At 37.4% G+C, this 25,387-nt stretch overlaps 10 protein-coding genes across 10 annotated transcripts; 6 read left to right on the top strand and 4 right to left on the bottom strand.

Moving 5' to 3' along the window:
• Positions 1–351: 351 nt before the first annotated feature.
• RHIMIDRAFT_239829 (RNA-binding domain-containing protein) lies at positions 352–1,419 on the bottom strand (the record flags this gene model as incomplete). Its single annotated transcript, XM_023609248.1, has 5 exons — positions 352–428; positions 475–578; positions 629–727; positions 781–860; positions 910–1,419. 5 exons carry the CDS (start codon positions 1,417–1,419, stop codon positions 352–354), a joined length of 870 nt encoding a protein of 289 aa, XP_023464066.1.
• An 847-nt stretch (positions 1,420–2,266) lies between these two features.
• On the top strand, positions 2,267–3,699 carry RHIMIDRAFT_239828 (sorbitol dehydrogenase; the record flags this gene model as incomplete). The annotated part of the gene is made up of 7 exons (XM_023609247.1): positions 2,267–2,332; positions 2,401–2,434; positions 2,481–2,805; positions 2,850–3,034; positions 3,091–3,293; positions 3,354–3,473; positions 3,538–3,699. The coding sequence occupies 7 exons, from the start codon at positions 2,267–2,269 to the stop codon at positions 3,697–3,699; spliced, it is 1,095 nt and encodes a 364-aa protein (XP_023464065.1).
• A 411-nt stretch (positions 3,700–4,110) lies between these two features.
• RHIMIDRAFT_239827 (uncharacterized protein) lies at positions 4,111–5,256 on the top strand (the record flags this gene model as incomplete). The annotated part of the gene is made up of 2 exons (XM_023609246.1): positions 4,111–4,234; positions 4,295–5,256. The coding sequence occupies 2 exons, from the start codon at positions 4,111–4,113 to the stop codon at positions 5,254–5,256; spliced, it is 1,086 nt and encodes a 361-aa protein (XP_023464064.1).
• Positions 5,257–6,203: 947 nt separating this feature from the next.
• RHIMIDRAFT_229089 (acetyl-CoA synthetase-like protein) lies at positions 6,204–8,030 on the bottom strand (the record flags this gene model as incomplete). The annotated part of the gene is made up of 2 exons (XM_023607634.1): positions 7,600–8,030; positions 6,204–7,546 (listed from the first exon to the last, which is right to left on the bottom strand). The coding sequence occupies exons 1-2, from the start codon at positions 7,919–7,921 to the stop codon at positions 6,204–6,206; spliced, it is 1,665 nt and encodes a 554-aa protein (XP_023464063.1). The 5' UTR covers positions 7,922–8,030.
• An 866-nt stretch (positions 8,031–8,896) lies between these two features.
• RHIMIDRAFT_245457 (chorismate synthase) lies at positions 8,897–10,183 on the top strand (the record flags this gene model as incomplete). Its single annotated transcript, XM_023610202.1, has 3 exons — positions 8,897–9,064; positions 9,123–10,036; positions 10,084–10,183. The coding sequence occupies 3 exons, from the start codon at positions 8,897–8,899 to the stop codon at positions 10,181–10,183; spliced, it is 1,182 nt and encodes a 393-aa protein (XP_023464062.1).
• A 135-nt stretch (positions 10,184–10,318) lies between these two features.
• RHIMIDRAFT_245456 (zinc finger protein ZPR1) lies at positions 10,319–11,791 on the top strand (the record flags this gene model as incomplete). The annotated part of the gene is made up of 4 exons (XM_023610201.1): positions 10,319–10,399; positions 10,455–10,495; positions 10,545–10,665; positions 10,718–11,791. 4 exons carry the CDS (start codon positions 10,319–10,321, stop codon positions 11,789–11,791), a joined length of 1,317 nt encoding a protein of 438 aa, XP_023464061.1.
• Positions 11,792–13,635: 1,844 nt separating this feature from the next.
• RHIMIDRAFT_260581 (E1-like protein-activating) lies at positions 13,636–16,545 on the bottom strand. The gene is made up of 11 exons (XM_023611470.1): positions 16,125–16,545; positions 15,980–16,082; positions 15,736–15,918; positions 15,569–15,676; positions 15,250–15,518; positions 15,052–15,196; positions 14,853–15,002; positions 14,490–14,774; positions 14,321–14,436; positions 14,114–14,267; positions 13,636–14,062 (listed from the first exon to the last, which is right to left on the bottom strand). The coding sequence occupies exons 1-11, from the start codon at positions 16,331–16,333 to the stop codon at positions 13,910–13,912; spliced, it is 1,875 nt and encodes a 624-aa protein (XP_023464060.1). The 5' UTR covers positions 16,334–16,545; the 3' UTR covers positions 13,636–13,909.
• A 364-nt stretch (positions 16,546–16,909) lies between these two features.
• RHIMIDRAFT_260569 (uncharacterized protein) lies at positions 16,910–17,785 on the top strand. The gene has a single exon (XM_023611469.1). The coding sequence runs from the start codon at positions 17,007–17,009 to the stop codon at positions 17,649–17,651; it is 645 nt and encodes a 214-aa protein (XP_023464059.1). The 5' UTR covers positions 16,910–17,006; the 3' UTR covers positions 17,652–17,785.
• Positions 17,786–22,460: 4,675 nt separating this feature from the next.
• RHIMIDRAFT_314898 (Cut8-domain-containing protein) lies at positions 22,461–23,823 on the top strand. Its single transcript, XM_023614964.1, has 6 exons — positions 22,461–22,575; positions 22,633–22,761; positions 22,814–23,046; positions 23,092–23,212; positions 23,269–23,401; positions 23,458–23,823. The coding sequence occupies exons 1-6, from the start codon at positions 22,542–22,544 to the stop codon at positions 23,651–23,653; spliced, it is 846 nt and encodes a 281-aa protein (XP_023464058.1). The 5' UTR covers positions 22,461–22,541; the 3' UTR covers positions 23,654–23,823.
• A 467-nt stretch (positions 23,824–24,290) lies between these two features.
• Positions 24,291–25,121, bottom strand: RHIMIDRAFT_239819 (uncharacterized protein; the record flags this gene model as incomplete). The annotated part of the gene is made up of 1 exon (XM_023609245.1): positions 24,291–25,121. One exon carries the CDS (start codon positions 25,119–25,121, stop codon positions 24,291–24,293), a length of 831 nt encoding a protein of 276 aa, XP_023464057.1.
• Between the last annotated feature and the right edge of the window lie 266 nt (positions 25,122–25,387).

The following is a 25,387-nucleotide window of genomic DNA, read 5'->3' as shown; positions in this document are numbered from 1 at the left end:
CTCTCGCACTCTCTCTCTTTTTATTTATCGCATTCTCGAGTTCTCTCTCTAATTCTCTGGGCTATCGTAGTTAATCTCTCAAATCCAATCAAAGATTTAATCTCTAATGTATTCTCCTTATAACTGTTTTCTACAAAAGCTGCAACAGATAATCAATGCAAAAACGTTCTCTCTCTCGCTTTGTGATAAATCCACTTTATCCAAATGATTTCGTCAAAAATTTTTTTAAAAAAGTATCGACGCGTTATTTTATAAAAAGCAATATTTTTGGAAGAAAACAAGAAAAATAAAAGCATCACATTCGACTCTGCTAATGTCTCTACCTATTCTCTCTCTTTTTCTCTTTTCCATTTAGCGACGATAAGGTTCAGGTGAGTCGCGTCTGTATCCACGAGAATCCATAGGAGGAGGAGGAGGGGGAGCAGAATCTAAGAGAGTATTAATACATGTTGAAGAATAGAATTAAGCACTTACAAGGATCGCTCATATTTCTGTCACGAGGGTCGTCCATAGGTGGAGGTCCGTTTGTTGAACGTCTGGCAGGACGATGTTGTTCTTTCTTTGAAAGTCCAATGTCCCTACAGATGTGTGTTATAGTCTAATCCCCAATTTCCTTTTTTTTTTTTACCAGTCAAGTCTTAAACGACGGCCTTCGACACTGAAACCATCGAATTTTTCAAATGCATCTTCAGCATCACGACGATCCTCAAATTCAATAAAAGCAAAGCTACCATATCATTCATTAGTACCACATATACTCTTTTTTTCTCTTTGACGTACCCTTTATTCTTATTGGTTACGGTGTCCATTGGAACAGTTACTGACTTCAAACGACCATAGCGTTCAAACATGGTGGCAACCTATAACCCTTATCAGAACTCTCTCTTATATCTGCATGTATCATCTTACGTCTCGTTCAATGAAATCGTAGGGAAGGTTTCCTGCGTAAATAGTAGTTGATGACTTTCTATCTTGTTCTGTTCCTCGTTCAACAGGTCTTCTTGCTCTTGCTTTAGGAGGATATCTTCCTCTTCTGTCGTCATAGCGTTCATAACGGTCTCTGTGCTCATAGCGGTGGTCGTATCGATCGTATCTGTCTCTGTGGTCATAACGGTCTCGGTCGTAGCGGTCTCGGTCGTAGCGATCGTCTCGGTGGTAGTAATCGCGACGAGGATAATCGTATCGATCTCTGTGGTACCTGTCATCATCACGGTATGAGCGTCTGTCGTCATAGTATCGGCCACCAGCAGAAGGAGAACGACGGCGTGGTGACAAGGAGCGATCACGACCAGGTGATCGTTCTCGACGGCCTACAGATGAAGATGATGACGAAGGTGGTGGAACACCATTGTTTGCAGGAGGAGGAGGTGGTGGATAGTCATCGGCCATTTTGCTAGATGGAGGTGATAATTCACTCATTCTGTGAGAAACAAAAAGAAAAAGAGAGCTAAAAAAATGTTATTTCCCAAATTAAAAAGCCACATGAAAATTGCGTCATCACCTAAAATAAGGCTGGGACTCATTGGCACTGTTTTTGATTTGTTTTGGACACACCTTTTGTGCTGAGTGATCGTAAAGGCGTGAAGCTGCATAAAATGAGACGGAATAGTGTTGGTACGGTACTATGAAGGATTGTATCCAAAGAGAGCCTAAAATCTGTTAAAACGGTATGTGTAGTGATTTCAAGTCCGTTCAAAGGGGCAACTCTTGAAAAGAATGAAGAAATGATCATTGATGGTTTCGAAATATAAAACACTCTTTTGCAACAAAAAAAAAAAAAAATAGAAATACGCAAATCCTTGGCTTTTTCGTACATTGTTTGGCTTTGATTGAAACAAGTTCAATTGATAACCAAAACACTTCTATTTCTCTTTCTCTCTTCTTCTCTCTGTACTCGTTTACTAGACACAAGCTCAACTTTGTATTGTTTATTAAAAGAGTTGCTTGTAATAAAATAAATACAAGCTCATGACTATCGCTCGTCTGTTTCAATTATTTCAAACAATGGCAAAATATGAAAAAAGTAGTATTTCATGCTGAACTGATCCCGCCACCCAGAACTCTTTAAAAGTTTATCTTGAACAAATTTCGATCTCAGAGTCGTCATCATCCCTTTCAGCTTCCTCGCGGCGGAATCGTGTACTGAGATTAAAACTAAATGGAGTAAAAGCGACGTTTTATTCCAAAAGAGGAATAATATTCCGGAAGGCTATAAAAGAGCAACTTTTTCCACGCATTATTTTTCCTTTAATTCATTTTTATAGTCATGTCAACAGAACAATTTAAAGAAAACACTTCGTTTGTTCTTCAAAAGATCAACGAGATCACTTTTGTAAGAGATACACTTTTTTTAGCCTTGTAAACAATGCACAAGCTTATTATTTGCTTCTCTCCCTGTAGGAACCAAGACCAATCCCAACTGCAGGACCAGGAGGTAAGAAAAGAAGAGGCGTATTTTATATGCTGACATGTATATACAGAGGTGATTGTCAACGTGAGAGCAACTGGTATCTGTGGCTCTGATGTTCACTACTGGACACACGGCCGTATCGGTCACTTTGTGGTTGAAGAGCCCATGGTTTTGGGCCATGAATCAGCCGGTGTCATTGTATCCGTTGGACCTGATGTTACCTCACTCAAAGTGGGAGACCGCGTGGCATTAGAACCTGGTGTTCCTTGCCGAAAGTGTGATATGTGCAAGCTGGGTAAATATAACCTTTGTCCTGATATGGCATTTGCTGCTACCCCACCCTATGATGGTACACTCTGCAATTACTACAAGCATGCAGCCGATTTTTGTTACAAGTAAGACATATACTTTCATGTTGACCAGAAATTGACTTTTTTAGGTTGCCCGATCATGTAACACTGGAAGAAGGCGCTCTCATTGAGCCATTATCCGTTGGCATTCATGCCTCTCGCAGAGGTGACGTTAAAATAGGTGATAGAGTCTTTGTGTTTGGCGCTGGACCAGTTGGGCTTTTAACTGCTGCTGCAGCTAAAGCAGCAGGTGCAACCCATGTAACTATTGCAGGTATGTTGTGTACAAAAAAAAGGGGAGAAGAACTTGTAAATAATCTTTTTGGCCAGACAGAGATCCTACTCGACTGGCTTTTGCAAAGGAATATTGTGCAGATGAAGCAATTCATTTGACTGGAGCGCGTAGAGTAGACCAAGATAGTAATGACTTTGCAAAGGAAGAAGCCGAGAAAATCATAAATTCTGGATTTAAGCCTGTAAATATTGTATTTGATTGTACAGGAGCCGAGATTTGTGTTCAGATGGCTGTTTATGTAAGACCAAGTGGATTATGCAACTCAAATTTTTTTGTATAACCTTCTTTGTGTGAATAGCTTGTTAAAAATAGTGGATGTATTGTTCTTGTTGGTATGGGTGCCTCAGTGCAATCCATTTCAGTTGCTGATGTTTCTGCCAGAGAAGTGGATGTGAAGGGTGTGATGAGATATTGTCATGTAAGTATAGTATAAATATGTGTTGAAGCGTATCTTTTCGTATCTAACGAATGGACATATATAGACATATCCGACAGCTATTGAAATGCTTAGTTCAGGCAAGATTGATTTAAAACGCCTAATCACACATAGATACCAATTCAAAGACGCACTTGAAGCCTTTAAACATGTCAAGGAAGGAAGACAAGGGACAATTAAAGTTGTGATTATGAATGATTCACACTAACTTTGTACAAATAAGATGATATGATGATGATGAAAAAAGTAATTTACATTTTATGAAAAATAAATAGAAAAAATAATCTAGAAAAACAGTTTCCGAAATCGGAAGTTCTGACGTCTGTCATTGTTCATATCTTTGCAGAGAGAGACCGTTGCCATGGCATGTAACATGTCACCAATCTAAAGAAATAAAGTTACTATAGTGATGTTAGTATTAAGAAATAAAACTTTTTTAAATCGAAATGTCCTATATAAAAAAAAATACCAAGGTCAATCTTATAGGGTTACAATCTTCACATGTCAACTATTGATTTAATCTCAGTCGGACACAAGCAATGTTCTTGAAGATATATAAACAAGGCATTTTACACAATATCAACCACTTTTTATAACACTTTTTTTCACATTTCTAACAATGACAAAGAAGCACAATCCACTTCACAAAAAGATCTCTAGCAAAGAAGAGTTTGATCAAGTTACAGAATCCATTCCGACAGATAACCCACTTGAAGTATTAGATAGAGAAGTCCATGCACCTGGTAAGAAATGTGCAATTGTTGCATAGCGATCATTTACTAAAAAATTCTCTTTAAAAAAAGATAATTTTGTCGTTACCACAAGCGAAGCTAATAAGCCAGTAGAAAATAACTTTGCATTCTTTTCACGACTCTTTGCCATTCCTTTGATTCGTGATAGTACAGCCAAGGTACAAGAAATTGCCAATCAACACATGATCAGTCGATTCGCTATGAATCAGGCTGAAGCTACTGCCAAGTTAGCTGCCAACATTGCTTCCCCATATGCTGAGAGATACAGAGGTCATTTAAAGAAGGCTGATGAATTTGGTTGTAAATCACTTGATTTGGTTGAATCTAAACTTCCTCCCAGCGTAATGTTGTCAAGCCCTCAAAAAGTCTACAAAGATGTCAAGGGGCGTATTGTTACCTACACCAGTGAGAGCGTCGAACAGTTGGTCAATAGGTATCTCCCCAAGGAAAAAAATGACGCAACTATGCGATCAGAGAATGGTAAAAAATCATTAGCCAATGAAGTAAAGGACCGCTTGGCGTACCGTGCAAAATCCGACTTGTCTCGCTTGGCGGAAACAAGTCAATTCCTTCAAGAAGCTCTCCACTCTATTCAAAAGGCAAACACTCGCTTACAAGACTTTGTAAACTCACTGAAGGATGGCTATACTACAACTCAACACAAGGCTAACCAACGTCTTCATGAACTTACCGTTGATGTGATTAAACGTATTGATTCTGCTGCCAACTATGCTAAAGAGAAACATGTTATGGATAATCTGCCTTGGCTCGTTCAACCTTTGGTTCACTTTGCTTCTAATGAATATGAAATTGTTCGCACTGAAATGTTAAAATCTGATGTCGCTCCATTACAAAAGGCAACAAATATCTTACACGTAAACCAGACTCAGATCTTTCCATTGTTTAAAAACACCATCCATGGCTTACAAGAACAAATTCGTGAATACAGCTTAAATAACAAGGTTGTACGGGAAGTAAAGTCAACCCTTGGTCTTGTCAGTACAAAAGCATAAAATAACGCATCTATTTTTTTTATTATTCTGTACAACTCTTTTTTCATATTCGCTCTGTTTATATTCATAAAAATAAATCTATTGCTAAACCTGCATTTTACCAGAATTACTTTTAAAGAGGGTAGTGGCATGATATTCTCTGGTACTACTAATACTTCCCCATTTGTGGAAAAAAAGCAACTATAGTTTATCCTATCTGAAGTTACTCTTGGAAGGGGTATCCGGAAAGTAAAGTCGCACCCGTAGAATTGGTGTCGCATTCTTTCAAGAGTGAGCATCATGCGAGTTCTAAAAATAAATGATATACACACACACACAAAAACGCCCTCATTAACGAATGAAATAGTTCCCTCAATTATTGGATAAAGGCAAACACTTGTCCTTTACATTTCGAAATTCAATGCAAATTACTTTTACTACATAAACTTCTCGCTTCAAGTTGTCTCGTTTTCGTTCTGTTGGTTTGATGAGCTGACTCATTGTCTTGTGCCTCTTTCCATTTTTAGATTTTGAAAACAATATCGTTTTTATCACCATAACTTTAAAATAAATGTCAAAATGATAGAGCAAAGACAAAGCTCTTGTAAAATTAGCATGTGTAAAAAAAAAAAAAAAAAGAAAAAAAAAGACAATATTAACGAAACAGTGCAGCGTCTTTATTCAAAAATAATTAAACATACCTGCAAGAAATAAATGACTCGTTAGCTCAAATGGAGGGAGGTACAAGTATTAAATACCCATGTTTACAATGCAGGAACATCTTATCAAATGAGCATTGATAACACTATGAATGATCAAAGGGATATACACGGACTATTTGTTATTATTCAAGAGTGATATGCACCAAACTATTTTTAATAGCCACCCTCCGAATAAGCACTAGCTCTTGATGATTGCATTTAATTATTTATTTTTAAAAATGCAACACGCATAAATACAATGCCAAATCATTCAGCACCAGAAACATTTTGAAGCTTGAAACATTGAATTTTCCCAGTTCCTGTCCTTGGAAAAGAAGATACCTCGAATATGCCACCACGCAGTTTTTTGCTGTCAGGTAACTGAGAATCAGCATATTCCGCTATCTCTTTCAATAAACTCTCTTTATCGTTCACTTTATCCAGTAAAGAGACATAAGCTCGCGGTAGTTCAGTTCCTTCTTCTTTGGAAAAAACGCCAATGACAGCACAATCCGTTACCTGTGGATGACCAATAATGACTTCTTCAATTTCGGCTGGAAAAATATGAATACCGTAGTACTTTATCAAATCCTTCTTACGAGTAACGTAGTAAAGAAGTCCGCTTTCATCTGCTTTAAAAATATCTCCTGTCTTTAAATAACCTTGCTCATCAAAGAGCTCAGTTGTTGCTTCAGGTTGATTATAATACCCAAGTGTTGTTGTGGGACCCTTGATACGCAGCTCGCCTTCGCTCCCAGGCGGTAAGTCATTACCATCGTCATCAACAATACGTCCAAGTACTCCATTTACTAAACGACCCACTGTTCCTGCAATAGATTGGTCGACACTGGCCCTAAAAACCAAAAGAATTTCTGTCATTCCGTATGTGTTGATAAAGTGTAGACCCAGCTCTTCCTTTGCAGACTGTATTATTGACTTGTCTACGTATGCACCACCAACAATTACTTGAGACAAGGAGGACACATCATAATTTTTAGACAGATTTAGCCTTTTAACGAGTTTTGTTGCCATGAAGGGGGTCATCATCGTTATGTTGATTTTTAAACGTTCAATTGCTTCCAACACATGTTCCAATGCTGGCTCGTTGCTTTTGAGGAGATACGACGTCCAGCGACTGAAAAGGCCAAATGTTGAGTAGATAAAGAGACCACTAGCATAACTGAATTTAGCGATAATTAAGCTATTCAGAGTACCAACGTCCAATGGTCCGTGGAGCAAGTAATGAATAAGAGAGCTCTGTCGGATCATAACCGCTTTGTTTTTGCCTGTTGATCCTGAGGTATAGTATAGGCAGCAAGGGGAATTTGTAAGGTCGTCCTTTGTGTACCGGTAAGGTTCTGCTAGTTCCTCACTTGAAAAAAGAGTGCCCTCAACCGTCGAGATGTTTGCAAGTAGGTTGATTTTGGTGCTGTCACAGGTAAGCAACAAGATATTGGATTCGGAAATCCTTGCCTCTTTAGCAGCTGGAAGCACAGCATCGATTTCGGTTTGGTATATAATGAAGAGCTTTGGTTTGGCGGTAGTGATGTTATAGACGATATCATCACGGGTGCAATCCGCAGTGGAACGTATTGCAGCGACAATGCCGCCTATATAGTTAATAAATATCTGGTCTAAACAATACTAACTTATACAATCTTACCTGCAGCAATAATACCATGAAATAATATAGCATATTCGATGTTGTTTGGAGAGCAAATGGCAACAACATCGCCACGCTGAATCCCAAACTTGTGCTTAAGGCCAGCAGCACACTTTAGTACTTGTGTTTTAAGCTGCCCGTAGGTCAAGGAATGGTCAGTGTCACTTGCTTCTGCAAAAGCTACGCGCTCTGATGGCATCTCGTTGTATGCATCTGTGAATATCGTGTCAAATAATGTAACTACTTTTGTATCCCTATTCTTTGGCATATCATTGTATGAATGAGTGGATCTGTAATATATAGGTTCTTTGCTCTTTAACATTTTTTATGGCTCTAATAAGAACAAGAAAGGTTGTAATAGCTTAAGGAGGAGTGACCGTTTATAAATAGACAGAAGTGAAAAACGTTTTAGAACCTTTATTGCCTAAATCTGGTTCTTTTTTTTTTTGTTTTCTTAAATAACTTTTGTATCATAATTACATCCGTTCGATATATATACCGTTTGCCCCTCCTTAGAGGCTCATCATTAGTATAGATCTAGCTTGCAACCTGTTTCAGGTACGTTGCTGAGAATTGATACGATCAGAACTTGGCTTGAGAAATGAATACAGCATTGATACGTCTTTATGATATATAAGCTGGGTATTAATGCTTGATAAATACATACAGCTTTCTTTGTTGAATTAGTTTTGGCTCTAAACCAAAATTCTTGCTGATATGTGTAACACTGCTACAGCATTGTTCTCCATAAGCTACTTTATCTAAACTACGCATTTTTTACTCATTTTATGCTGTATTATTCTTAAAAAAGACTTGCCACACGCGTGATGCTAACAGTTTGCTTATATTGAAGCAGATAAGTTAATAATTTATCTTATTTCAAAGCGGCGCCTCTGTCATGTCTGTATATCATATGTGCCATCTCAGACTGTTCAAAGCATAAGCTCAACAAGACAAAAGTTTATTACACTCCAAATACTGTTGATACAGCGCCAAGCAAAAAAAGACATGCATTTTTAAGACATTAAATTGACCACAATAAGTCATTGATCCAGTGTCCGTCATGCATTATGTGTTTTGCATCTGGCCAACGCTTTAGGTGTGTTTCTTACTTAAAAACGTAATGCAAAAACACTTTTTCTAATTGGACTATTCATTTGTGACTTGAGTCAAAATCCAATAGCGATGAGTCACTTTGACAGTGACTGCAAATTCGTCCTTCATTGGATTACCTGTGGTCTGACCATCATTTTTGACACCTCCACTTCTTTTTTCTTTTTCCTTTATTGCTTACACAATGAGTTCCTTTGGACGTCTTTACAGAGTTACAACCTATGGAGAATCCCACTGTAAGGGAGTGGGTGCCATTATTGATGGTGTACCTCCTGGTATGGAATTAACTGAAGCCGACATTCAACCTCAATTGACTCGTAGAAGACCTGGCCAAAGCAAACTGACTACACCTGTAAAAAGAATTATAACATTTGAAAAGCACTTGTATTAATGCTAATTTTATATAACAGAGAGACGAAAAGGATAAAGTGACCATCATGTCAGGCACAGAATTCGGTGTAACACTGGGTACACCTATTGGTATTATGGTCCCTAATTTGGATCAACGGCCTCACGATTACAGTGAGACAGACATTTACCCTCGACCCTCTCATGCGGATTATACCTATCTTCAAAAATATGGTGTAAAGGCATCTTCTGGCGGTGGACGTGCCTCTGCTCGTGAGACGATCGGACGTGTGGCCGCTGGCGCCATTGCTGAAAAATACCTTCGTTTAGCTTATGGAGTAGAGATTGTTGCTTTTGCTTCTAGTGTAGGTAATGTGGCCATGCCTTTTGTTCAGGAAGAAGATCCTGATCCAAAGCACATTGAATTTATGAACACTATCACACGAGAGGATGTCGATGCTGATATCTCCAGATGTCCTGATTCAACCACAGCAGAAGCTATGAAGAAGCTCATTGCACAAAAATCAGAAGAAAAGAACTCTATAGGAGGTTCAGTAACATGTGTCATCCGTAATTGTCCTGTTGGCTTAGGAGAGCCTTGCTTTGATAAGCTCGAAGCTCTCTTGGCACATGCCATGCTTTCAATTCCTGCCACAAAGGGATTTGAGTTTGGATCAGGATTCAGAGGCTCTAAAATGTCAGGCGATAAGCATAATGACCCCTTCTATTTGAAAGAGGATGGTCAATTTGGTACAATCACGAATCATTCAGGTGGTATTCAAGGTGGTATCTCTAACGGTGAACATATCTATTTCCGTGTTGCTTTCAAACCAGCTGCTACCATTTCACAAGATCAAACTACTGCAAGTTACGATGGTGTCACGGGTGTATTGGCAGCAAGAGGTCGTCATGACCCTTGTGTGGTCTCAAGAGCTATTCCTATCGTTGAATCTATGGCTGCTCTGGTCATCATGGAGTAAGTGTTTGAGCATACTGATTACACGAGTATTAATCCTTCTTTAGCGCTGTACTGCAACAAGAATCTCGCAATGCTGCTGCTTCTAAATTACCCAAGATTGACATTCATCATGCTTTATTAGGAAAGCCTCCAAAGAAGGACTAAGCCTGTGTACATTTAGAATTTAGAAACAATAAAAGGATCTTGTTGGGCAACCATTGTGACTGCATTTTTCTCAAAATAACATTTTCTCGGACGTTCTTTGCTTTTTTTTTTTTTTTGTATTGATTAGTAAACACCATGTCAGAACCTATATTCGTAGATCTCAGCGAGAGTAAGCCTACTGAAATTGAAAGCTTGTGTATGAAATGTCAAGAGAACGTAAGTGAGCTTTTAACTTTGAAAACGTACACAACATTAACATGTCAAATGACAGGGTATTACCCGTATCTTGCTTTCCAAGATCCCTCACTTCAAGTAAGTATGAGCAGCTTTGATATATATCCAGTGATTAAAACATCAATAGAGAAATCATTATCATGGCATTTGAATGTCCCCACTGTGGTTTCCGTAACAACGAACTTCAAAGTGCTGGTTCTGTCAACGAAAGAGGCCACACAATCACTTTATCCATTTTAAACAAAGACGTAAGGAAATGAAAAGAGATAAGAAAGGAAGATTAATGGTGGATATATATAGGACATGGACCGTCAAATCGTTAAATCCGATTACTGCTCTCTCAAGTTTATAGAACTTGATATGGAAATTCCTGCAAACAGAGATCGCGGTCTTTTGACAACCGTTGAAGGATTGGTCAGTAATGCCATTGATGACTTATCTGCTGGACAACCTATTCGTAAGGCTACGGATGAAGCCGTCTACAACCGTATTGAGGAGATTTTGGCTACCATGAATGAATACAAGGAAGGCAAACCATTCACATTGGTGCTAGATGATCCCTCGGGTAACTCTTATGTCGAGAACAGATGTCTACCTAACCAAGATCCTCAAATCAAGTTGAGATGGTACACACGTACAGCTGAGCAACAAGCCTTCCTTGGTCTTCAAAGCGATCAGGCACCTGCCGAAGAAGCCGCGACCCGTGCAGCTCAAGTTGTTGCATCCGAAATGGTGAATGAAGACGGTATACCTGAAGTCATGTCCTTCCCTGCCAGTTGTCCTTCTTGCCATGCACCTTGTTCAACCAACATGCATGTTATGGAAATTCCTCATTTTAAGGAAGTTGTCATCATGGCTACCAACTGTGAGCATTGTGGTTATAAGAGTAATGAAGTCAAGGCAGGTGGACCTATCTCTGAAAAGGGTAGAAAGATTACATTAAGAATGACCGACGCCGAAGATTTGTCAAGAGATATCCTCAAGTCAGAAACTTGTGGTTTGAGTATTCCTGAAATCAACTTGGAGTTAACACCAGGTACTTTGGGTGGCCGATTCACCACTGTTGAAGGCTTGATCCGTCAAGTCCATGATGAATTAAAGGATCGTGCACCCTTCATCCAAGGTGACTCAGCTAGTGAAGAAGGAAAGCAAAGATGGAATAAGTTCTTGGAAAGCTTAACTGCTGTAGCTGATGGACAGAGATTCCCTGTGACCCTTATCATTGATGATCCTTTGTCTAACTCATACCTTCAGAATCTTTATGCTCCTGATCCAGATCCAGAAATTACTATTGAAGACTATGAACGTGATTGGCAAACAAATGAAGACTTGGGATTAAATGACATGAAATTAGACAACTATCAAGAATCATAATTAATTTCTTATAACTGCTTTACTGTAAATTAAAAAAAGTATTATAAACACAGACACGTTGAATGAATGATTACAGTGTCTCCACTTTGAATTGGGCGAAACGAAAAATTAATACAGGCAGGAGAAAATTAGTTTTCAGACAAAAAAAAAGTATACCTTACCTGCATCATGGTTTACTCTATCAATGCCCACCCTAGACAAGATCGTTGCCATCATCGAGTGACATAGAACGGACTTTTTTGAGGAAGAGGCTTCAGTATACGTTGAAGAAAGCTCGAGGGTCTGCCTCTGAAAACTTGAAGGGCAACCAAGTGCTTCACCTTGTAAGACGACATTTAATTTTTTAAATTTTATTATATTGTCTCTGTTGGTATCCTTAAAAACAGGACAGCTTTCTTTGTCATAGATCTCACATTATCGTCTTTTAATTTATGGCAGTGACGTGCGATACTGACTGAACTCAAGGGGTTTTCAGAAAGCCGTAACTCGATTTTGAATCATCTATTCTCTCCCATGATGCTTTCAGAATGATCAATTACTAATCTGTCTAAAAAACATATCCTTCTATTTGAAAAGAAAATTGAATTCATCCAAAAAAGGTAACCTAAATAACCGAAAACTAATTTTGATTTGTCCGGAAAAAAGCCAACATCATCTGAATTCAAAGTGGAAACACTATATGTCAACTCTCTTTCTTCTTTTTTGATCCACTTGATTCTTTTAAAGAGTAAAAGTAATGAAAAGATTGTTTAAATGCTTTGACATAATTTTTCAAAATGTTTTGATCTTTGCGTTATTCTTAATATATTTATTATCTTATACATCAGCCCAAAGTTTCAAACCCTGAAAGCGGACATCAAGATATCTGCCATTGGGATCTGGTTTTACTAAAAAAGTAAATGTCGCTCAATATCCAAGATAAAGGGAAAAAAAGTGGCAATCAGACAGTTGATTGATTTCCCCCTTGGTTAAAGATACATGTTTGAAGGAACTATGGAGTACTTTATTGGTATTGCACCAGCTGTGCCGACATACTTTTACATCAACTTCTTTCACACTGAAAAAAAACCACTAGAGTGGGAACACTGACCATAAAGGGAAAAAATTTCCTTGCATTTTTTTTTTTTCCTTTAGTTACTGGGAAATGCATGGGGAGAAGGGTTGGACAGATGGGAAACAGCCCAAAAGTGTGAATGTTTGAACACTTTGGAGGCGTCTATTTACTTTTGTCATCATGTTCCACGATTCGCTCTTATACTTTTCTTTGGTTTATTGCATTCTTTACAAAGTGACACAACTCTGTAACTTGATGCTGACTAAACGTATGTGTATAAGAACACTTGAGAAAGATGGGAAAAATACTTGAAGAGTTTGTGGGAATTTTATATGTCATAATGTTGTTATAGTTCTTTGACAAGGTTGAAGGTTGAAATGCGAAGAAGGAGGGCGCTTGGTTTTGGTTCAAACATACTAAAAGTCATCATGATGTACTTGATCCCTGTTTCCATAGTTTCTAACAGAGTCAATTAAAAACTTTACTATAAAAAGGAAACTTGGCGTCCCCAAGTTTATTTTCATTATAAAGGATACAGCCCCATCCATATACACTAAGTAAAATTATATAAACTTTATATCAGATGAATAAAATAGATATAGTATCAAACATTAGCGTCAATAGAAACGTAATAATGACAGTCCTCGTTTTCTGTAAATCGTATATATCGACCAGTTTATGATGACACTCAAAGCTTTTCATTTACGTGATTATTCAAATGACACTCAAACAAGCAACCTATAATGCTTCTCTTCAAAGAAGCACGTTCTCTCTTCTGTTCATAACGCGAGCTAACAATAGTTCCCCCTTTTTTTCGTCTCGTTCTATTAATCTCATTTAAGCCCATCCAATCAAATCACAACGGAATACTATGGGAATAACCACTGTTAATGCTTAAATGCAAATCATTCCCTCTGATTGGACAAATTAGTTTGCGGGGCAAAGTTTGACAAACATATTCTCACACTTTAGGGAACATCATAAACAAAGGAAAATATCGGATTCAACCATGCATTTTCACACATTTGCTGCTTACATAAGTTACACATAGAGTTTATTTGTTTTTAGAAATCATCCTCTCCAACAGTCCAATCATCCAGTACATTTTCACTTTCGGCTTTCAATGCACTTAAGCCTGTGATATCTTCAAGGTATATAGGATCATCGAGTACCTTTTGAACAAAGGATAAAGGATCTTGGCTATAAGCTTCAAGTACCTATATCATAAAGATGGTTATATCATTGATTCATCATTAAAATAAATGTACCTTGTCTGAACAGGCAGTGCATTTGTCATAAGATTGCCCAACAATCAGGAGATTATTAAATTGGCCTAGGAAACCACGTATTTGATGAGGAAGAAGGCCTAGAATAGAGCCAGCAGAAGAATTTGAAGCATTTGTGCTTGCTTCAGCGTGAATGCTATTTCAACAGGTTTAGCCCCCTTTATATTTTTCAAGAAGTTTTGAATTTACCCCTTGGGGTCTTGAAGGAGTGAAACCATGAGTTCAACAGCAAGTGCCCCAGCTATAGCAGCCAGACCAGGGCGGGTGACGGTACATTGCTGATCAAGGGTACGATCAGTGAGGGACTATTGTTAATTAGTATAATATATATAGAACCCATGTCGGCTGTATAACTTACGTCAGTTGGAGCCACGATGTCGTTACAAAAATAACATCCCATTTGATTTTGACGGGTACCGTGCCGCATAACAAGATAGCTATCGAACCCCAAAGCACTATTGATGATCCATTTATTTAATTTAGTGCCTATTAAAGTAGGTAACCATCGGCTTTCTCGACTGTCGGTAAGTAAAAAGATCACATCATGCTCTTTTATTAATTCAGTAAGGGTTGTCAAGTCTTGATCAAGGTGATTGTGAGTATGTCCTGGCATAGGGATTGTCAAGTCATAACCCTTGGCAACCTATAGACATGATGAGTTCCCCTTTAGTTCCCCCATTTATTTCTTTTTCTCTCCTTAAAACACCGCAGAATGACTTACCAACGTGGGCTGAATCTCCAATAATTGCTCCGCTGCTGTTTGTGCCTTTGGTTTACCTTTATCCTGAAATCGGTAAAGGGGTTGACGGACAGGGTTAGAATAGGATACGGTGCCACTGTCGACAAATGTAATATGCCTCACGCCCCATCCCTAATGTATACATATGAATATATTTCATTTAAATAAGCAGCCAATATACCATCAAACATCGAGCTACGTAGCAGCCCAAGGTGCCTGCTCCAAGCAACAGACACTTTGTTTGCTTAATCTTGTCTAGATCTAGTTCAGGCATCAGTCTCCATCGCATCAGCTTCAAATTGAGGTCAATCGCGGTATCTGCCAATCTACATTAAACATGATAAGAGGGTTTGTGTTTTATCATATGCTTTACATTTACCTTGCAGGATCCATGAGAGGGCCCAGATCGGCCATTCTGGGACCAAGTTTACCTTGCACGTTCCTTTCCCACCCCACTGATTTTGTTGTTTGATAGGAACAGTGTTCAGGTAAAGAAGCGTCTATCAGATAAGGATCGCTCTGTCGATAACAGAGTATCCTGACCTTTTTTAAACCCCAGACAGTGTAGATGAGATAGAGAAGATTTCTTAATGGCCACCCGGGTGACCCCTTGACGGGTGAAGGGTCAAGAAAGGCAAACCAAATAGTCTAGGTAATAAATAAATGACTGAATATATGCAAGTTAAACGCAAACTCACTTGATCATTTTTCTCAAATGCGTCCAAAGAAAGTATCTGCATTCGTTCGGTTTCCTTTTTTATCAAGAAATAATACTGACCTTGATAAGCTGTATGCAAAACAGATGCCTAAGGGCTGGTGTTATCATTCCCCCTCTCCTCATTCCTTACATATGATCTATACTCGCCTGTTCACTGGTTAAATTTTGTTGATGATCCAATTGCCATCCGTCTTGATCAGGTATGATAGCAGGAAATGCAAACCAATAATAAAACTTGTATTTTTTTAAATCGGCAAAGGTGAGTAATAGATAGTGATATAGTTTCTTTGGGTCCTTTAATGCTTCCCCTGACTCAACCGCCTCCTTTATCTAAAATACGATTATTCATCTTGTTTTATCATCTTATCTCTCTCTCTCTCTATGTATGCACCTTGAGTGTTGCCTCTTGAAATAGTTGGTTTTTATCAATAGTTCGAAAAGCTTCAACTGTATTTGTATTGATCAAAGTACCCTTGATACCATCTTTATCTTGACTAATAAATTTCAGTATGATTTCTTTATCTTGAGAAGCTTACGTGTTATCGAGGCCGTGAGAAGGAATGAAGAAATGACTAGGCATCAAGACGGTTTGACCTTGTTGGTCAGTGGCAGTTGTGGGAAAAGAATAGTGACCTTGAATGACCAAGGCCTCTTGAGATAGTTTTAAAATGTCTAATTTCTTTGTTGCGAGAGATTGCCAGAATGAGGCATCAACTGCTGAACTGAGAGGAGTAAACTTGAGCATATCACGTGGAAAAGAAATGAATGCACAGACACAATGAAATTTTCATATGTTTTGTGTGTGTGTATATGTGTGTGCCTATGTTTGCGCGAGCGGGCTGTGGTCTGATTTTATAATCGTGGAAAATTGCGTGATAGAAATTCGGACAGAGCTGTATTAGCGGGGAATTTTTCTTACATGTCTGGATTTAGAAATCATGATTACCCCACACTAAGGAGGTGAAGTGATATGGAACAGATAAGCGAAAAAATTTTTATATTTAATTTTTTCCTATCTTTTTGATCGCTTTCTAAAGAACAAAAAAGAACAAGGGTTGCTTAGATGACTTTTGTCTTTGTCAAACAACTCTGCTAGTAATGAGCATTTCTTTACTCATTTGAGTCCCTTTTTAATGATTTTTATAATCTTCATTCTTTTACTTTTTGCGTGTGAAAGATCAAGTTGATGATTTCCTTTTTCGGTTATCGCTTTCATCTTTTTTTCTTCCGGATGTGGAGTTAGTCTTACGCAAATACAGCAGCACAAACGGGCAGCACAGCACACCCCCCAGGATTCCCTATCTTTGTCTGATCAAATTTCATATTTATATAAAAAAAAATATATATATAACCCCACTTTTTATTAACAAATATAAAATCCCCTTCTCCTTTTCTAATCTTTTTTTCTACTTATTACCATGACTGCAAACAACACAACATTCTACAATGCTATTCAATTAAACAATATCACATTAAAAAAACCCATTGCACCTGTGGACAAAGCCAATATTCCAAGACCTTACAAGTGTCCTATTTGTCCAAAATCATTTTATAGATTAGAACATCAAACTCGCCATATTCGTACTCATACAGGTGAAAAGCCTCATCCTTGCACATTTCCTGGTTGCAGCAAACGATTCTCTCGTTCAGATGAACTTACCCGCCATGCTCGTATTCACACCTGTCCGAGCAAAAGAAGGGCTCGTAAGAGTGCAAGAACAGCCAAGATAATTCAACATCAGATTCGCTCTATGCCTCCTTCTCCGGCTTTATCAGCTAGTTCACACTTTTCGCAAGAGAATGACGATTTACTCACTCCCGATCAATCACCTACCCTTTCTCCTACTTTACTCACTCCTGCCACTTCTCCTAAAATGGTGCCAATCAAACTAGCTCCTTTGGAATGCAATCTGGATAGTATGCGTCAACAACAACTACAACCTCAGACTCACCCCTCCGATATCAACTTACTCGATCTGCTCGATAGACCTCCCCAAGCACGCGTATTACCCCCTATTCTTCCAAACACTTTACCATCCATTCATACTTTATTTCCATTCTAAGAAAGTTGCATTGTATTTTTATTATTTGTATAGAATTTTCCCTCATTTATGTGTACATAATCATTTTCTATTTTTTACCAATAAAAAATATAATATAAAAACAGCTCCGTAATTTCCCTAACAAATTAGAAATATTCCATATTTTCCCGTCGATTATCATTGGCTTATCCTTAAGGGTTCTGGTTTCGCATCGGCACGTGGCGAAAGAAATGTCTGACTTATCATTGGATGTTATAAAAGGGATTCGTTTAAGGTGATATCATTCTCCATGGAGAATTATCAAAAGATTAAATCGGATATAATATAGTTGCATTTCAAATTGGAAAGTCGGAAGTTGCCCCGTTTCATTTCATTACCTTTTTTATCCGTCGGACCCGACCGTTGTCATGTTTATGGTACAGGTACACATTATGGCCTGTTGTTTTTTTTTATTGTTGTTGACAAGGGGAGGGTTATATTTTATTACTTTATTAAGGTTATATTATAAATAAAGAATATCCTTAAAAAAAGAGAGAGAGACTAAGCTGGATGACTCATCCTAAAGGAGTGGGCCCCTTAAGTAGCACGTGCGTCTGAAGAGACTTGAGATGTATAATAGGACATTGGCTGCTGTATTCACATGCTGGTCTTAGATCTTTAAAGATAGCGTTGAATTATTTTTTTTAATTGTCCCTGGTTGTTATCTAAGCAATTTTTTTTTTTTTGGGAGAAACTATCTTGTTCTATTATTAATAAGGGTGTTATCGGAATATTCTATTTGCTGCGGAAGTATGCTGATATGCGCTGAATTTATTAGAATGACCCCCTCCTGTTTCAGAAGCAATAGCACATAATGATGCCTCTATAAAGTAGTTTAATTTAAGAATAACATAACGAATTGAGTCTAAATTACGAATGACTGATTTAGTGTAAACATTTGCTTTAAATAGTAGTCATTGATCCTATTATAATATCTGAGCTCAATAAAGAGTTTAACATACCAAGAGATTTGTATTTAGAAAAGAAAAAAAAGTTATATATGACCCATGTATTCTTATCAGATTTTCATTATTAAAAGATATTGAGAAATATATTAAATGCTTCAAATCAAAAGACACAGCGGGCATCATTCACTTTATTGACAAAAAAAGCAACTGTGCTTCTTTTTTTTTTGAGGCAATGTACGCATTGCTTAAATTGCAGTTGACTAGGATGCTTTGCCAATGCTAGTATTCATAAAATAGCATGTTGACAATTGTTGCCGTAAAGTATATGGTATTGTTACTTCTAGTAAGAGTAATGCTCATGTGAAGAGAAACAAAGAGAAGGAATAAGAACATGAATGGTATTGCTTGCGTAGATAAGCATAAAACTAGACCCAATGATGAGATTTTGACGGCTTCACACCCACTTTCAATGTGATATTGTTCTCCATACCTAGGAAACTGATAATACGAGCACTGTATTTGTATTGCTAATGTTTGGGACAAACCGGAAGAAGTTCTCCTCTGCTTTATTTACATAATCAAAAGACATGTTTAATGAAATAAACTATTATAATAGAACATGCGCTCTATTCTTCTCTCTCCATCATTTCCATTATTCTTTTGCTTGGAGAAAAAACATGAGACTAGATTGTAGCATTTTTGGCAACGGAATATTGATGGGGCGGGAATGTTTCCAGAAAGGATTCTTTGTTATTGCAAAAAGGCAGCTAAGTCGATGACTTGCAAAGTGACTTCTTCATTAAAAAGAAAGGAGTAATATTAAAATAAGACGCGTGTACGTTTTATAGGGAAAGAGGACCTACGGCTACTATTTATATTAATGTGGTCAATATGGTTATTTTAACTCGTCTTATATACTTTTCGTTTTACTACAGAATGTGTCTTTATAAAAGATATGTAGCTTATTGTCACGCTTCAGTCAATTATCAGTATAACTTCTGTTCTTAGACCTTCCCAGCCTATTCTTAATCTTTCTACTGTTACTCTGTTTCTTGTCTCGTTCTTTTTTATATAAGTTCTATATTCTGTAGATCAACTTTCAAACCCTTAACATCACCTTCTTTTGCCCTTCCAATAGTTTTACCACCCAGCACTCTTAGTTTCTGTCTGGTTCTATTCCTTTTCTCCTTTCTAGCTAAACATACAACCATTACACTTATCGTGTATCATATGACGACATTTGTGTATAAATAACAGCCATGCATCTTATTTTAATATGCAACACCTTTCTTTTTCAAAAAGGATTTTACTTTGCTTGTATTTGACTTATTATTTACAACTGTAGTAAATAACAACCAAGTCAACATCGAGTTGTGTTCAATAGAATGCAAAGCCCTTAATGCGAATAGCGCTGTTTTCTCCCAACAGGAATCAAAGAATTTAAGGACGAATTCCTGTATCTTGGGTAACATCCAGAACATGGTCAAAAAATCAGCAAGCAGCATCTTGTACATGGATTGGAAAGGTAGGCAAGGACATCTGGCGCAGCTCTTTCTATTCAAAGACATCATGGTTGCACAATATCTTGACTCTTTGTATATACCAAAAGAACCATGGAGCTAGACGATTTCAGACATACATTGGAATACCTTTACTTGTGGCGTCAAAACATGATCAAATTACGAAATGAAACCAAACTGGCCGCGTACAAAGAAAACAGAAAGCTTATTGTGTCGAACGTTAGCACATTCCATAAACTTTCTGTTAATCCGCCTAGATCGTCTTCCAAAAGGCTCTTGATTAGACCCTTTTTTTCTCCAGGCAAAAGGACAAGGGAGAAGATTAATAGCTTTTGAAATAAACAAAGACTTTAAATACGTTTTCTTTGGCTTTAATAGCACTTTATATAAAAGGCGGTTAATATATAATAATATCGATAAAGAGTAATGTCTTACGTTCTCTGTAAACTTTGAAGTTTGTTTAAATAGCCAAAACTATAGTGAGAAGAAAAGAGAACGTGCATTGAACAAGTATAGCTGAAAGCTCTCTAATGATCTCAGGATCAAGGTTGCTGTTTGATGAGATAATCACTATAATAACTGGAATATAGTTTTACAGCAGAGCATATATTATACTTTACATTCCTTTGCTGTATCTGATGGGAATAAGGAGAAGAGTGCTGACAACAATAATAAATAGTCACATTGATCACACTTAATCTTTCCTATAAAATGGACGCGCGTCTTATTTTAATAATATTCGTCGTTTAGAGACACAGAACAAAGACAAAAGAAGCACCTATTATTAATCTTTATTCTGAGATAAAGACAAAAGTAACATACAAATAAATTAGTGATCTACTATTTATAGTTACTATCAAATAACTGGTAAGCCATTATTCTAAGCGTGGGCTATAATTACTAACGGTTCCTGAGTCCACAAAGAAGACTTTTCATTTCATAATCTGGGCTATGGTACTACTTTTACCATAAGAAAGATGATCTTTTAAAGAAGTGTGCCCTTTTATATAAAGAAGTAATGACTTATGTTCAAAGAAGAGACTCTATTTAGTTTGACTTGTCATTGAAATTGTGTACACGTAATCTTATTATGTATGAATCCACGCTATTCGCATTGATTACAGTCGTTTATCTCAATGTAAGTCATAAACAGACATTGTTCTACGATAGTAGTGTCTTCTACTGAAGTGTCTTGACTGGAAGATCTTCAGTGATTCCCCATTTAATGATAAAATCGATTAATACCTGTAAGCTCCATGTTTCTAATTCGTGTAATTCTGGAACACGTATGCTTGGCTTGCGCTTGGCCTTGAAGAATTCCAGAATTAATGGATGCTGCGATATTATTAATTGTTGTGGGTACAGCACATTGCATACTGAACTGATGGCTGTGTTCTATTAGGAACTTTAGCATCGTCTTTGGTTCGTATGCCTTGAGGTCAAGTTGGCTGTTATAGCACCAGTTAGAAAAGACACGCCATACATACCTATACAATTTGCTCCTGCTAGGTCGTATTTGTTGATTCGGGAAATTCTGGGTATCTGCTACAGTTCCATCTTCCCTTTTTTGCTTGTTAACTTCCAGGCAATCAAAGTCCAGCTTTTTATCTTCACTGTTATTGGCGAAGCGATCGACTTTAGCTTTGTCAGCATGGATCACCAATACTGTGTCGGCCACAGTGGAGCGATCAGGACTGCGTCTTGAACCTTGATTGAGCACAGTTGCCATATCATTTTGGGGAACCAGTCTTCACGGTGGATTCAAATACAAACCTTTCTTCGGCTAATTCTGCTGAAATACGTCCGTTGTCATCATCAAAAGGTCCAGACGAAAGCTGAATAAGTCGGAAGTCGTTGATTGGCGCAGTGACACGAAGTTAGATACTGTTATCCTATTCACTCAGGTACCAGTGTGTGTGATACATATGAATGTGATTAGCAATGGTCCCGATTATAGACATATCAATAGTGCTCTAATTGGTCAAGTATGCAGTTGATGGGGGATAGAATAATCATGACGTTTTCTATGATCCCTGTTTATCAACAAATCATTTTCCCTGTTGAGATCTTTAACTAGGGACACACCAACCTATTGTCTCTGTTTGGTGAGACCCCTTTTTTGTTAACCCAATCTATCTGAGTTTAACAAGAGTTTTACTCTAAAAGAAAATTAATTGGCGTATTTCCATGCTTTAACAAGCGTCTCTATTTATTGTTTGAAAAAGAGAAGAGGGAGCATACAGTGTTCCTACTGTTTATCCTATTTAGTACTAATGTGTTTACTTTGTGACCGTTACAGAACGACAGGTCATCAGTGACGTCCAGCTTCGGAGTTATTTAAATTTCTCTCTATCTCTGTCTTTCTCTCTCTCTTTTTTTTTTCCCTTTTTTAATCACTCATTTATAATTACATTTTCATTCTACATAAAATAATATACATTCATATGCACAACTTAAACACAAGTGAATACTCTCGAGGTAACTTTAAAAAAGAGATAAAGAAAAACATGTCTGATAAATATATATATAATATAGGTCGTAAAAGAAGAAATTCAGAAGATGAAGAAATGGACGACATTTCACATCGATCATTATTAGCGGCTAGAAAGGAATTAAAGAAACATAAATCAATTCAAAAACGAACAGCGAGAATAGCCATTCTAGGTAAAATATGGCAATAAAGAAAGAGATAGTATCAACTAATATTAATGTATAGAAACAATGGAGAAGGAGGCTCTAATTCATATTATTCAAAGCTTTTTACATAAGCAGCCTGAGCTGATACGAGACGTTATGACTTATATTCCAGAACCTACGATTGCTTCAGCCATGAATGTTTTATTGGACATGGAAAAGAAATTTATTAATAGCTTCCCATTTAATAAGCATGGTCCAGGCAGAGATGATTATACGTTTTCAAGAGTGAGAGAACCCTTGGCAGACTTGATTGTAAGTTTGATATTTAAATGACATTTTTACTCATTTTAATAACAGGATACACTTGTTCGATATGCAAATCATTTTACATCACCTCGAGTATTCCCTACCACCACATTCACTTTCCTTGATTACGCAGCACATATCGCTCATCGATTACCTGTTTGGGATAATGAGAGTAAGTTTGGTAATGGAGTGTTATAGGTTGATTGCTAATCTCTCTTTGTTTAACAGATCATAATAGACTGAAACAAAACTTGTATCAACAATTAAATGAGTTTTGGAAAACGGCTATTCAGTCTACTGCATCCAAATTACGTGAAGGTGAAATTTATAGTCCCGAATCAGTTAGCGAATGGGCAAAGAGGTAAGACTTCTTTTTTATATGTATATCATACTGACTTTTTATATATATATAAATAGCCTGGCTCAACATGATAGCTTCACAGGTGGATTTTATTTTACAGAATCTGTGCATGAATTTACTAGGCAGCTGGGCTTTATGATTGGTTTAACCACTGCCAATGATCTTGAAGATAAAGCAGCAACACCCGTGTGCCATCTTGCTCCTTTAGAAACCACCTTTACTTCGACCTCTGTTGTAGGCGATAGAAGATAAGCAATAATAACATTTCTTTTTATGGAACAAATACAATTGATACAAGCATACACACGCACAAACACACAAACAAACGGCATTCCTTTATTATATATCTTCCCCTTTTTTATTTTATGAACTAAATACAGTTTTTTAAGCTAAAATGTGACGATTCAAAAAAATAAGTTAGACACTTAAAATAAATGAGACGTCCGTTAAAAAGATTTGAGACAAGTGAATGAAAAGAAAATAGACGGTTCTATTTTTTTTGTAGACACATGCCAAAAACTTGTAGACGAAATGAATTATTGTTCAAAAACTTACCTGTATCATGGGTTAATGTAGCGGTAACTTCAAAGGATTGGTTATTTTCTTGATTGGTCTACTACTAGCTGATGAGGTCCCCCTTTTTTTTGAAGCCTGTAGAAGGAGGTGCGTTGAGTCTGCAAAAGCGCTCTGGTCTTTTTCCGTTTTTACGCAGCCCAAAAAGGATGTGCCTGAAAGTTAAAGTGGCCACCATATCACGGTTCCAAAGGTGATGATGAGAAATTGTACCAATCATGGCCTCCAAACATTGTTGGTTTTTGCACCTAGATAATAAACATAAGAGTTGGGTTTATAAATACAGAAACGAATCACCTTAAAAGGCCATGATGTGTTACAGTTGGTTGCTTTTCTCTCTGGAAAGGTCTTGGATTTTGAACTTTCCAAGTTCACCGCTCAGACATGAAGGACAAAAGCTAGATGTTTTACACTCATCAAGAAGGCATATCTTGAATCCTTGTTTAGCTAGCACCCTTCTCATTCCAACGCCTCTAATGGACTCGTGAAACTTGACATTTCCGGCAGACCAGTTGTCAATTATCAGGGTAGCATTATCACCGAACTTTGTTTTCAGATTCCTGGCCAGTCGTTTATCTGCTTGCTGTCCATTTATAAAGCTGGAAAGTTTCATTTTTCGAAACGGCAACAAGTTTGTTTCTACTGCAGGAATATCTTCATTTGCGTAATACTTACTCAAGACTGGTGTTATTGTTGCTCTTTCTTGGAGGTACTTGGCAAACTTGTCTCCATTAACTGTTGAAGATTTGTACTTTGACAATGATACTTCGGCAGCTCTGACATCATCAGGCTTCAAGCTCTCCCGGAGCTTCTTAAATTTTCTTGACTTTGTTTCAATTGCTCTTTGATTGCTTGTGTATCTGTATGTCCTTTTGCTTTCTATGATACTTTCTTCATGCATGCAATATAGCATGTTGCACCGACCAGGATCTATCAACGCACAATTGCCGACACCAGCCAATAGCTCTTCTTTTTCCAACTTTTCTACATATTTGAAATCTTCTTCATCCACTGCTTTCGTTCTTCTACCAGCACCACTACCGCCTTTCTTCGTATCATCATTTTGTTTTAACACAGACACATCAATACCATCAGTGAACAGCATGCCCCTAAACTTCGTTGTTTTTCTTTCACTCTGTGGCTTCATTGCCTTTGCTGCGACATTGAGAACAGGAACCCGTACTATTTCTTTGCCCAAATGGCTGGTAACAGGGTTTTTCAAAATTTACGTGTTTAAGATAAGCGTATCTATAGTCATATAGGATTGAATGAATGTCCTCCTCAGCGGAAAGCAATTAAACGATTTTCTTTGAAGGATTTCACACATACTTGATAGTTTGTAAAATGCTTTTAGATGCTTCATGGCATTTATTTTTCAGTCATAATATATCGAGCCTTTCGCAAGCTGATGGT

The sequence above is a fragment of the Rhizopus microsporus genome (genome assembly GCF_002708625.1).
Source record: "Rhizopus microsporus ATCC 52813 unplaced genomic scaffold scaffold_14, whole genome shotgun sequence".
In the NCBI taxonomy this organism is placed as follows: Eukaryota; Fungi; Mucoromycota; class Mucoromycetes; order Mucorales; family Rhizopodaceae; genus Rhizopus; species Rhizopus microsporus.
This window is presented reverse-complemented; position numbering and strand designations above follow the sequence as displayed.

Excerpts from the sequence above, each read along its gene's own strand:
- RHIMIDRAFT_260581 (XM_023611470.1), bottom strand. The coding sequence starts at position 16,333 with ATGCTCAAGTTTACTCCTCTCAGTTCAGCAGTTGATGCCTCATTCTGG. Across the intron at positions 15,677-15,735 it reads AAAATTTAACCAGTGAACAG|GCATCTGTTTTGCATACAGC; the intron begins GCGAGTATAGAT and ends ACCAGCCCTTAG. Across the intron at positions 14,268-14,320 it reads CTCCTTCAAGACCCCAAGGG|CATTCACGCTGAAGCAAGCA; the intron begins GTAAATTCAAAA and ends CTGTTGAAATAG.
- RHIMIDRAFT_314898 (XM_023614964.1), top strand. The coding sequence starts at position 22,542 with ATGCACAACTTAAACACAAGTGAATACTCTCGAG. Across the intron at positions 22,762-22,813 it reads AGCGAGAATAGCCATTCTAG|AAACAATGGAGAAGGAGGCT; the intron begins GTAAAATATGGC and ends ATTAATGTATAG. Across the intron at positions 23,047-23,091 it reads AACCCTTGGCAGACTTGATT|GATACACTTGTTCGATATGC; the intron begins GTAAGTTTGATA and ends TTTTAATAACAG.
- RHIMIDRAFT_260569 (XM_023611469.1), top strand. The coding sequence starts at position 17,007 with ATGACTGCAAACAACACAACATTCTACAATGCTATTCAATTAAACAAT.